The sequence below is a fragment of the Rhinoraja longicauda genome, chromosome 16 (genome assembly GCF_053455715.1).
Source record: "Rhinoraja longicauda isolate Sanriku21f chromosome 16, sRhiLon1.1, whole genome shotgun sequence".
Classification (NCBI taxonomy): Eukaryota; Metazoa; Chordata; class Chondrichthyes; order Rajiformes; family Arhynchobatidae; genus Rhinoraja; species Rhinoraja longicauda.
In genome coordinates, this window is record NC_135968.1 from 46,000,315 (window position 1) to 46,013,021 (window position 12,707).

General features: G+C 43.9%; 1 protein-coding gene across 3 annotated transcripts in view; it reads left to right on the top strand.

Moving 5' to 3' along the window:
- Positions 1-12,707, top strand: part of plce1 (phospholipase C, epsilon 1) — a 428,705-nt gene that overhangs the window by 400,168 nt on the left and 15,830 nt on the right. For 2 of the 3 annotated variants that reach the window (XM_078413731.1, XM_078413732.1), the window contains 4 exons: positions 4,536-4,797; positions 6,339-6,457; positions 8,690-8,818; positions 11,693-11,902. In XM_078413731.1, the coding sequence (XP_078269857.1) occupies positions 4,536-4,797; positions 6,339-6,457; positions 8,690-8,818; positions 11,693-11,902 (720 nt within the window). Of the gene's footprint in view, positions 1-4,535; positions 4,798-6,338; positions 6,458-8,689; positions 8,819-9,059; positions 9,185-11,692; positions 11,903-12,707 lie in introns of those variants that run through there. The other variant, XM_078413733.1, reaches the window with a different exon arrangement.

A 12,707-nucleotide genomic window follows, 5' to 3' on the forward strand; every position in this document is an offset into this window, starting at 1 on the left:
CACCGTCTACATCTCTCATTTCCCTTTCCCCTGACTCTCAGTCTGAAGAAGGGTCTCAGGCCAAAACGTCACCTGTTCCTTCTCTCCAGAGGTGCTGCCTGACCCGCTGAGTTACTCCAGCTTTTTGTGTCTATATTCAGCTGAGTTGATTACCAGGTTTGCTGGGTACAGAGAGTGACACCTTCTGCCTTCTAATGTTATCTTTAGGAGTTTTTCTATCTATTACATTTCAAATTAAGTTGCTTCAGCTTATGGAGTATAATTAACTTCACTTAAATGCACTTACATGTAAAATTATTAAGGGATTGGAAATGCTAGATGCAGGAAAAATGTTCCCAATGTTGGGGGAGTCCAGAACCAGGGGCCACAGTCTAAGAATAAAGGGGAGGCCATTTAAAACTGAGGTGAGACTGTCATATGTTGAAAGACTGGAGCGACTAGGCTTGTATACACTGGAATTTAGAAGGATGAGAGGGGATCTTATCGAAACCTATAAGATTATTAAGGGGTTGGACACGTTAGAGGCAGGAAATATGTTCGCAATGTTGGGGGAGTCCAGAACAAGGAGCCACAGTTTAAGAATAAGGGGTAGGCCATTTAGAACGGAGATGAGGAAAAAAAAATTCAGTCAGAGAGTTGTGAATCTGTGGAATTCTCTGTCTCAGAAGGCAGTGGAGGCCAATTCTCTGAATGCATTCAAGAGAGAGCTAGATAGAGCTCTTTACGATAGCGGAGTCAGGGGTATGGGGAGAAGGCAGGAACGGGATACTGATTGAGAATGATCAGCCATAATCACATTGAATGGCGGTGCTGGCTCGAAGGGCCAATTGGCCTCCTCCTGCACCTATTGTCTATTGTGAGAAAAGACTTTTTCACCTTGAGAGTTGTGAATTTGTGGAATTCTCTGCCACAGAGGGCAGTGGAGGCCGATTCACTGGATGAATTTAAAAGAGAGTTAGATAGAGCTCCAGCGGCTAACGGAATCAAGGGTTATGGGGAGAAGGCAGGCACAGGTTACTGATTGTGGATGATCAGCCATGATCGCAATGAATGGTGGTGCTGGCTCGAAGGGCCAAATGGCCTCCTCCTGCATCTATCTATCTATCTATCTATCTATCTATCTATCTATCTATCTATCTATCTATCTATCTATCTATCTATCTATCTATCTATCTGTCTATCTATCTGTCTATCTATCTATCTGTCTATCTATCTGTCTATCTGTCTACCTGCTAATTACTTGGCCTCTGTGGTTTACAGATTAATTCTCTCCTCCCTCTTTAGCAACCTTGGTTCATGAGATGCTGTAAATTGAATAACCTTTGATTTTCTATGCAACACTGTGAGTAATGAATTTCCTTCCAGGAGCTGTTTATACTTGACATATGGGAACATGGGTCAACAATATAAAAAGCTACTGGGACGTCAAACATGGGTTCGATGTGGGATTGTCATGTCAAATGGAGTATTTTTTCGAGGAGGTTGAAAAAAAGGTCATTCTTTTGATTTTGGCAAGCTTTAGATAAGGCCCCACTTGGCAGGCTGATTGGAAAATGAAAACCCCATGGGATAGAATGCAATGTAGCATTTTAGATCCAAAATTAAAGCAAAGGGCAATGGTGGCTGAGTGGTTTTGTGAATGAAAAGTTATCTTCACTGAGTTTATGTAGGGTTCCATTTATATAGATCTAGGACAAGGTTCCTTGATTTTTTGGGGGGTCATTTTTAAATTATTTACACTTTAATATGGAGGCTATGATTGAGAAGTTTGCAGATGAGATAAATATTGGCCATGAAGTAGACTGGGGAAGGAAAACAACAGGCTCATGGACAATAGGTGCAGGACCATTTGGCCCTTCGAGCCAGCATCTTTAATTCATCTTTAATTGTCTGTCTAATCTACTGATTGTGATCATGGATGATCATCCACAATCAATAGATTAGACAGACAATTGAAGATGAGTAACTTAAAGGCTTACAAACAAAAAGCAGCAGGGCTCCTTCAAGAAGCCTCACAGCTGCATGTATTGATCGGCCTTCTGTCCATTAAGTTTGTATGATTCAATTAATTTTTGCAAGGTAAATCATGTTTAATGCAGCCAGAAATTAGAAACTTCTTTCTCTGTTTCACAAGGACTCATCAGAAATTGTAGTCTACCTAGATATTGTTTAATTGAGCAAAATAGCACAATGTTTTAGCAATTAGCGGCCACAGTAGCTAAAGGGCAGCGATAGAGTTAGTTGCTGCCATACAGCAAACGCAGCGCCGGAGACCCGGGTTCCATCCCGACTACGGGTGCTGTCTGTACGGAGTTTGTACGTTCTCCCCGTGACCTGCGTGGGTTTTCTCTGAGATCTTCGGTTTCCTCCCACACTCCAAAGACCTACAGGTATGTAGGTTAATTGGCTTGGTGTATGTGTAAATTGTCTTTAGTGTGCGCGGGATAGTGTTAATGGGCGGGGATCGCTAGTCGGTGCAGACTCGGTGGGCCGAAGGGCCTGTTTCCGCGCTGTATCTCTAAACTAAACTAAAGTAAACTAAAATTGGGAATTCACTTTAATTTTTTCACTTAAAAACCATGAGATCACTGAAGAGTCTGAAGAAGGGTCTTGACCCGAGACGTCAGTCCTTTCCCTGACACGCTTCCCTCCTGGCCCGCCTAACTCCACCATATTTCAAGCAAGAAAATCATCTTCAAATATGAAAGCCATGTGCCAACTTCACTTCTGTTCTGGCATCCCCACCACTCCAGTGAGCAGTGGCACTTAATGTGCCCTGATGAATGTTAGGCGATGATCATAACGGCACGGTAGCGCAGCGGTAGAGTTGCTGCTTTACAGCGAATGCAGCGCCGGAGACTCAGGTTCGATCCTGACTACGGGTGCTGCACTGTAAGGAGTTTGTACGTTCTCCCCGTGACCTGCGTGGGTTTACTCCGAGATCTTCGGTTTCCTCCCACACTCCAAAGACGTACAGGTATGTAGGTTAATTGGCTGGGTAAATGTAAAAATTGTCCCTAGTGGGTGTAGGATAGTGTTAATGTACGGGAATAACTGGGCGGCACGGACTTGGAGGGCCGAAAAGGCCTGTTTCCGGCTGTATATATATGATATGATGATAATGAATAGATATTCAAAATTACCTAAATCATCAGGATTTAAACCCCAAAAGAACATTTGTCAATCCACAAGATAGATACAAAATGCTGGAGTAACTCAGCGGGTCAGGCAGCATCTTTGGAGAGAAGGAATGGGTGACGTTTTGGGCCAAGACCCTTCTTCAGACCTGGTGGTGTTGCTCCTAAATCTACCTTATCTGATTATCCCATTATTATACTTTCATATTCTTTATGAGTCGTGTTTTGTACTCCATTCTGCTTAGTTTGGTTTAGTTTAGTTTAGAGATACAGCACGGAAACAGGCCCTTCGGCCCACTGAGTCCACGCCGACCAGCGATCCCCGCACATGAACACTATCCTACACACACTGGGGACAATTTACAATTACACCAAGCCAATTAACTTCCAACCCTGTACGTCTTTGGAATTTGGGTGGAAACCGGAGATCCTGGAGAAAACCTGCGCAGGTCACAGGAAAAATGCACAAACTCCATACAGACAGCCCCCGCAGTCAGGATCAAACCCGGGTCTCTGGCGCTGTAAGGCAGCAACTCTACCGCTGCACCACCGTGCCACCCTGCTGTTTTCCACTTATTCAATTCAATTCAACGTCTCAACCCAAAACGACACGCATTCCTTCTCTCCAGAGATGCTGCCTGTCCCGCTGAGTTACTCCAGCATTTTGTGTCTATCTTGGGTGTAAACCAATATCTGCAGTTCCTTCCTACTCATGATTGAGTGATAATTAGTGATGAACTATTTGGTTAAAATTACCAGGCATTTCTTGAATGTTAAAAATGTAAAAACGCCTCTCCTTGACTGAGAAACATTTCAAAACACAGCACACTATATTTCACTGTATTTCACTGCATTGTTATCAAATCCCACCTATTGTGTCAGAATACATCAAATTAATGAAGCCAACTTCACAAAAGAAACAACAAGCTACATTTTTGTTTCCAAAGCCAAATATTATTTTTAACAATTTGCCAAAGTGGAAAAAACGAGAGTAAGATAGAGACGAGATGCTGGAGTAACCCAGCGGGTCAGGCAGCATCTGTGGAGAGAAGGAACGGGTGACGTTTCGGGTCAAGATCCTTCTGAAAAAGAAGGGTCTCGACCCGAAACGTCGCCCATTCCTTCTCTCCGGAGATGCTGCCTGACCCGCTGAGTTACTCCAACATCTCGTGTGTACCTTCGATTTAAACCAGCATCTGCAGAACGAGAGGAATGTGATAGAACTGAAATAAAGAATGGAGATTTTTTCATAAATATATGCATTAGGATGAAAATCAATTTTGAGATCAGTTTTAGCTATTTACGTTTTTTAAATTAAGGAGTTGATTATTTAAGGAAAAAATCCCATTGTCGCCTGAGGGAAGCTGATATTCATTACCTCTGTGATGTTTTTTCTAGATTATTTCCGGGCAGTACGTCTGCCCCAGCAACACATCAGGGAGTCCTTGCATTGAGATTGATGTGCTGGGCATGCCACAGGACTCCAGCCACTTCCGCACTAAACCCATCCATCGCAACACGCTCAACCCCATGTGGAACGAGCAGTTCCTCTTCCACGTCTACTTTGAAGACCTGGTCTTCATTCGCTTTGCAGTGGTGGAAAACAACAGCTCCACCACTACAGCACAACGAGTGGTCCAATTAAAAGCACTTAAAGCAGGTAACAACGCTGTTCACCGACGTCACTGCTATTTTGTGAAGTTTGATGATGCCAGGTGATATCGGGATACCGTGCAAAAATAAAAAGTGGGGAATTTAAATCTGTATCAATTCATGAGAACGACGATTTTTAAGAGGAGTCAATAAAGAAGCAACAAGATCATAGGGCGGCACGGTGGCGCAGCGGTAGAGTTGCTGCCTTACAGTGCTTGCAGCGCCAGAGACCCGGGTTCAATCCCGACTACGGGTGCTGTCTGTACGGAGTTTGTACGTTCTCCCCGTGACCTGCGTGGGTTTTCTCCGAGATCTTCGATTTCCTCCCACACTCCAAAGACGTCCAGGTTTGTAGGTTAATTGGCTGGGTATAAGTGTAAATTGGCCCTATTGTGTACAGGATAGTGTTAATGTGCGGGGATCGCTGGTGAGTGCGGACTCGGTGGGCCGAAGGGCCTGTTTCCACACTGTATCACTAAATGAAACAATTATTTCTAATAGAACAACTTTATATTCCATACCTATTTATTTTTCTATTTATTTCTCGCTTGCTATTCTCCTAAGAAAGCAAGTGACATTTTAGTCTTTATTGCAAAGGAGTTAGTGTTTAAGAATGGATAGATTTTGCTATAGTTGTGCAAGGTGTTGGTGAAACCACACTTGGAAAACTGCGCATAGTTTTGGTGTCCTTACCTAAGGAAGAAATTGTATTAGCTAAAGAAGAAATTAATATTATTAGGAATGATTACTATTATTATAAGGAATAAGTAGCGGTGGAGATCGTCCAAATGAGATTTGTGGGCGGCTCGGTGGCGCAGTGGTAGAGTTGCTGCCTTACAGTGAATGCAACGCCGGAGACCCGGGTTCCATCCCGACTACAGGCGCCGTCTGTACGGAGTTTGTACGTTCTCCCCGTGACCTGCGTGGGTTTTCTCCGAGATCTTCAGTTTCCTCCCACACTCCAAAGACGTGCAGGTTTGTAGGTTAATTGGCTTGTTAAATGTAAAAATTTGTCCCTAGTGTGTGTAGGATAGTGTTAACGTGTGGGGATCGCTGGTCGGCGCGGACCCGGTTGATCAGGCAATCAGGCAACACCTCTGGAGGACTTGGAGAAGCGTCTTGTAGGTGCGCGACCCTTGTTTAGAACGACAGGGCAAAGGGTAGAGATGAAAAGGAGAGAAAGGCAAGTGCTTACCCCATCCCCACCCCCACCCCCCCCCCCCCCCCCCCCACACACCTTTCCTGGCCGTGATCTTCAGAACTCCTCTCAAAATAGTTCATCAGGAAACAATGGCCAAAGGTCAGAGATCACTACCTTCCCAGTATCTGGTATCCAAGCAGGTTCTGTCAAACCGTTCCAAATGTACGCCTAGTCCATTTGACAGGTGAGCCTATCATGAAATGCAAAAATACAGAGTAAACAATTTAGTTGACCTTTAGTTTTGAATTCTGAATTTTGAATCAGGAAGTCTGACATCATTGAAATGTAATAATGATGATGGCATTTCTTGCTCGAGGTGTTTAACTTTCTCACTTTTTTCTCTGCAGGGTACAGACATCTACAACTACGAAACTCTCACAATGAACCTCTGGAGATATCCAGCCTCTTCATCTACAGTCATCGAATGGAAGAAAACAACCCTGGCAATTTACAGCTGGCATCAGTGGTAATTTCAGTCAAAATATTCTGAAGAACGGTCTCGACCCGAAACGTCACCCATTCCTTCTCTCCAGAGATGCTGCCTGTCCCGCTGAGTTACTTTTTGTGTCTATTTTCGGTTTAAACCAACATCTGCAGTTCCTTCCTACACTCTTTTCTGCAAATATTCCTTCATGACTTTGTGCGACACATTAGCACAGTGGTGAAGTAACTGCCTTACAGCACTAGAGACTGGGGTTCAGTCCTGACTACGCGTGCTGTCTGTACAGAGTTTGTACGTTTTCACTGTGACTGTGTGTGTTTTCTCCAAGTACTCCGGTTTCCTCCCACACTCCAAAAATGTGAGATTACTAGGTTAATTAGCATTTGTGACATTGCCTTTAGTGTCTAATGTACGTGTGATCGCAGGTCGGCGCGGACTCTGTGGGCCGAAGGGTTTGTTTCCATGCTGTATCTCGAAACAACATTTTAATTTTATAAATCGCAGATTTTAATTGGAATACAGAAACAGGCCAAAGATAGACACAAAATGTTTTTAGTTTAGAGATACAGTGCGGAAACAGGCCCTTTCGGCCCACCGGGTCCGCGTCGACCAGCGATCCCCGCACATTAACACTATCCTACACACACTAGGGACACCTTACATATACACCAAGCCAATTAACCCACAAACCTGCACGTCTTTGGAGTGTCGGTGGAAAACGAAGATCTCGGAGAAAACCCACGCAGGTCAGTTACAAACTCCGTACAGACAGCACCCCTAGTCAGGATGGAACCCGGGTCTCCGGCGCTGCATTCGCTGTAAGGCAGCAACTCTACCGTCGCGCCACCGTGGCCGCAATGCTGGAGTAACTCAGCGGGACAGGCAGCATCTCTGGAGAACATGAATAAGCGATGTTTCTGGTTGTGACCCTTCTTAAAACTAAGTTCACCATTTTGAGTCCGCTGAGTTACTCCGCTATTTTGTGTTTGCCTTTGGTATACACCAGCATCTGCAGTTCCTTATTATTACAGAAACAGGCCCTTCAGCCCAACTTGCCCATGCCGACCAAGGGACTACACTAGTCCCACCTGCCTTAGTCTGCCCCTCTAAACCTTTCCTGTCCTAGTACCTGTTCAAATTTCTTCAAAATGTAGTTATGGTACCTGGTCATGGGGAGAACGTACAAACTCCGTACAGACAGCACCCGTAGATGGGATGGAACCCGGGTCTCCGGCGCTGCATTCGCTGTAAGGCAGCAACTCTACCGCTGCCCTATTGTCCTTGAGAAGAGTAATCTCTATACTTCATACAGAAGGGTCCACAAGCTGAAATGTGACCTGACCCACAGAGTCACTCCACACTTTATCTTTTGTTATGAAACAACATCTTTGTACCTCAGATTCATGGATTATTGGGCCATTTCAGAGTCCAATGAGACTCTGCCATTAGGGTAGGTCAGCTTGCCATCTGCGTAAAAATACATTTTCAAATTTATAGAATTTTAATATCACAAAAAATGTAAAAATGAAAATTATCAATTAGGCGGCAGGGTGGCACTACGGTAGAGTTGGTGCCTTACAGCGCCAGAGACCCGGGTTCGATTCTGACTACGGGCGCTGTCTGTACGGAGTTTGTACATTCCCCCCGTGACCTGCGTTAGTTTTCTCCGGGATCTCCAGTTTCCTCCCACACTTCAAAGATGTACAGGCTTGTATGCTAATTGGCTTGGGATCAATGTAAATTGTCCCTACTGTGTGTAGGATAGTGTAAGAGTGCAGGGATCGCTGGTCTTGGTGGGCTGAAGGGCCTGTTTCTGCACTGTATCTCTAAAGTAAACTCAACTAAACTGAATTAGACGTTCAGGCCACTAAACAACTAAGGTAGACACAAAATGGTGGAGTAACTCAGCAGGACAGGCAGCATCTCTGGAGAGAAGGAATGGGTGACGTTTCGGGTCGAGACCCTTCTTCAGTCTGATCAGTCTGAAGACCCGAAACGTCACCCATTCCTTCTCTCCAGAGATGTTGCCTGACTCGCTGAGTTACTCCACCATTTTGTGTCTATCTTCGATTTAAACGAGCATCTGCAGTTCTTTCCTACACTAAACAACTTAAGCTGCTTATAGGACAACGATAGGCACCAACAGCAAGGAAGGAAATGCGTACCACACATTTTGTCTGCAAATAAATAGCACTGATTAAGATGAGTCATTGTTGTTTTTCAAGGCAGTACTAATACTATTTTTATTCCAAACAGCTGTTCAATACAGAAGACCAAAGATCTGCTATGGTATTCCATGTGACAGTTTATGGAGTTGCGGGTCCTGAACCATTCAGCATTTACACAGTCCATGAGAAGACCACAGCCAGGCAGTTGATATCCAAAGTGAGTCACAATATAGGCGGTTTTCTCAAGGGAACCCATGGAAAGTTATGCCTTCGAATAAAAAAAGCCTTGGAAACTTCGCTGGGCAACCATGTGTGTTTTATCTTTGGGATTAGGAATCTAAAAACAAAAACAAGTCTGAAATGGAATCCAGATTTTGTGCTCCAGTGCTCCTTAAGAATTGCTTTATGGTTTGTTAGTAGATAAATCAAGCAAATGTAATACTTGGTGATGGCGTTAGTCTGTTTACAGCAGAAAGAGAGATGACGGGGCGGTCACGGTGGCGCAGCGGTAGAGTTGCTGCCTTACAGCGAATGCAGCGCCGGAGACCCGGGTTCCATCCCGACTACGGGTGTTGTCTGTACGGAGTTTGTACGTTCTCCCCGTGACCTGCGTGGGTTTTCTCCGAGATCTTCGGTTTCCTCCCACACTCCAAAGTCGTTCAGGTTTGTAGGTTAATTGGCTTAGTAAATGTAAAAATTGTCCCCAGTGTGTGTAGGATAGTGTTAATGTGCGGGGATCGCTGGGCGGCGCGGACCCGGTGGGCCGAAAGGGCCTGTTTACACAATGTATCTCTAAACTTCAGTTTATATTTTTATATTATTTTCTTCTCAAATGTGCTACCAGTGCCTGGAAAATGGATTCTAGATAAAAAGATGGATTCTAGATGGAAATGCAGAGTTAAGAGGTTCCCATCAGATCAGCTGTGATCTTATTACATGGTGGAGCAGATTCAAAGAGCAAAGTTGTCTAACCTACTCCTAGTTTGTAGGCACCTCATACATGGCCCTGCCTCTGGGCTGGATTAACCCAGTTGTGGACATATTCTACGATAAGTTCATCGTACCAAATGTCCCTCATGTTTGACAGGAGAAGAATAGCTTCCCCAGCAGTTATTGTGTTGTATTCAAAGCACAAAGTGCTGGAAGAACTCAGCAGGTCAGACAGAAATTGAGGAGGGTGTAGGAAGGAACTGCAGATGCTGGTTTATACCGATGATAGACACAAAATGCTGGAGTAACTCAGCGGGACAGGCAGCATCTCTGGAGAGAAGGAATGGGTGACATTTTCGGTTGAGATCAGTCTGAAGAATGGACGGGTGATGTTCAGACCTTGGGAAAGATAGTGCAATGTACTGATTTCTTTCAGTAGTGAGATTGTTGTTTGGCTGGTTATGGCAGGATCCAGGTGGGTTGAGAGGGAAATTATATCATTGTATTATGAAGCCAGTTTACGATGTGCGATTGTCATGGTGATTCACAAAGCTAGATTATAGAACTCAACAGAACCATGTGATTATAAATGTAAATAGTCATGGTGGAAGCACTGATATATTGAAACAAAGGTGGTGCAGCGGTAGAGACCCAGGTTCGATCCCGACTATGGGTGCTGTCAGTACGGAGTTTGTACGTTCTCCCTGGGTTTACTCTGAGATCGGATTTTTGGATTCCTCCCACACTCCAAAGATGTACATGTGTTAATGTGCGGGGATTGCTGGTCGGTAAGGACTTGGTGGGCCGAAGGGCCTGTTTCCACATTGTTTCTCTAAACTAAACTAAACTAAACATTAGATTGATGTTCTTGCAGTCAATGTTTTCTGTTTTTCAGTAATGTCTTTAATTTTTGTTGGTTTAACTTGTAAAGAATTGTTCTTAGTTGACCATTAATTTGTTTAACAATGAATTTGAATAAAACCTATAATGTAAACTAAGAAATATTCGCTGAGAATTTGCTGAATGGTGTTTGTGCTTGTATTCAGAACAATCAGCAATTAATTCCCCATCCCAATCCCATGAAACCCATGAACAGTTGAAGTTAGTCACTGATGGTTGCACAACCCATCCCACTTCGGTTATGTCTTGATAATTCACAGATGTTCAGATAACTGGACAAGAATTTGAAGATGTCAGTTGAACAAAAAATACATGACAGAACTCAGTGGATTTGATTAATAAAATGTAAAAACTGACAATGCCATAGAACTGTGATTATGAATCCCTGAGAGGTGCAAATATTGCATTAACGACGTTTTTCTGTGATTTCTGGACAAATCCAAGAACCATCTCAACGAAAATATGTTGGTTTAGGGTTTATTCTAAAGGACTAGCAAATGTGAACCAATGTTAGCAATAATCCCACGGGAAGAAAATGTCTTTGTAAATTATCCAGACTGAGCCGTGCAGTAAATAATAAAGTGAAAATTCCCCCAAATGATTGGAAACTTGAACATTTATAGAAATGTTGAGTAACCGTTTACTGTAAATTCCTGTAAATTAGCGGTAGAGCTGCAGCCTTACAGCGCCAGAGACCCGGGTTCGATCCTGACTATGGATACTTGTCTGCACGGAGTTTGTACGTTCTCCCTGTGACTTGCGTGGGTTTTCTCCGAGATCTTCGGTTTCCTCCCACACTTCAAAGACGTGCAAGTTTGTAGGTTAATTGGCTTGGTGTAAATGTAAATTGTCCCATGTGTGTGTGGGTGTAGGATGGTGTTTATGTGTGGAGATCACTGGTCGGCGCAGACTCAGTGGGCCGAAGGGCCTGTTTCCTCGATATACCACAAAACAGTCCTGAGACACCTTTTTGCTTCACAGAATGATAATTCTGTACTGCTAAGCTTGGAGCTGTGACCAGTTGGGAACAAATTAACAATTACACCTCGGACATCTAAGGGGATTGAAAGACAAACAAACAAGATTGGAGTATAAAGAATGATTTTCACCCAAAGGGGCAATTAAACAGGAAACCAGCTGAACTGAACATTGGTTTACACAAGTGAAATGTTCATTTGAGAACTAAAACTGGATGGAGCGTTTATATTAGTGTGAGCCATTTCTCTGTCGGAGGTTGAATAATTCTAACTGATTCTTGCAGATTGTAGGCACAGCAGGTGACTCAGAGACAGGCATCGCTGACTACTTCCTTATGGAAGAGAAAACCTCCCTGTCTAAAGAGAAGAATGAACTCAAGAAACAGCCATTCCAGAGAATCATAAGTCCAGAGGAGGAGATCCTAAAAATCCCACAATGTTGGCTACCGGAGGAAGGATTTATGGGAAAAATTATCTTTAAAACCAAAGAAGAGGTATGTTGGTTTCTTGCTCTCAACCATTTTATACAGCACTTCATTAATAATTCTGCAATGTACAGGATATTGTAAATATCTCATGTACCAATTGAACCAAGCAATGGTAGAAGTGTAGACACAAAATGCTGGAGTAACTCAGCGGGTCAGGCAGCATCTCAACAGAGAAGGATTGGGTGACGTTTCGAGTCGAGACCCTTCTTCAGACTGAGAGTCAGGGGAGAGGGAGTCTAGAGATATGGAAGGGTTAGGCGTGAAAAGGACAGATCAAAGCAGATGCCGATAAGGGGATGTAGAATGGTTCATTGTTAGCTGAGTGGAAGGTGACAACACAGCATACAATCAGTAACATTTTATCCAAGGTCAGTGGAGCTAATCCTCTTTGGATTGACAAATGATCTTGTGCTGATGGTTTGGGTAATTTTGAATATCTGATCATTGTGACCATCGTTCATGCATCATTCATCAGGGGACATTAGGCTTCCTCTCACTGTTGTGTCAGGGAATAGAGTTGAACTGATGTTGGCACGTGCATTTCATATTTGAAGATGGTTTTCTTGATTGAAATATGTTGGTGTTAGGCAGGCCAGGAGGGGAGCATGTCAGGGGAAGGACTGGAGTTAACAAAAGGTTGCCAGAATAGGGCAGCAAGGTGGCGCAGCGGTAGAGTTGCTGCCTTACAGCAAATGCAGCGCCGGAGACCCGGGTTCCATCCCGACTACGGGTGCTGTCTGTACGGAGTTTGTACGTTCTCCCCGTGACCTGCGTAGGTTTTCTCCGAGATCTTCGGTTTCCTCCCACACTC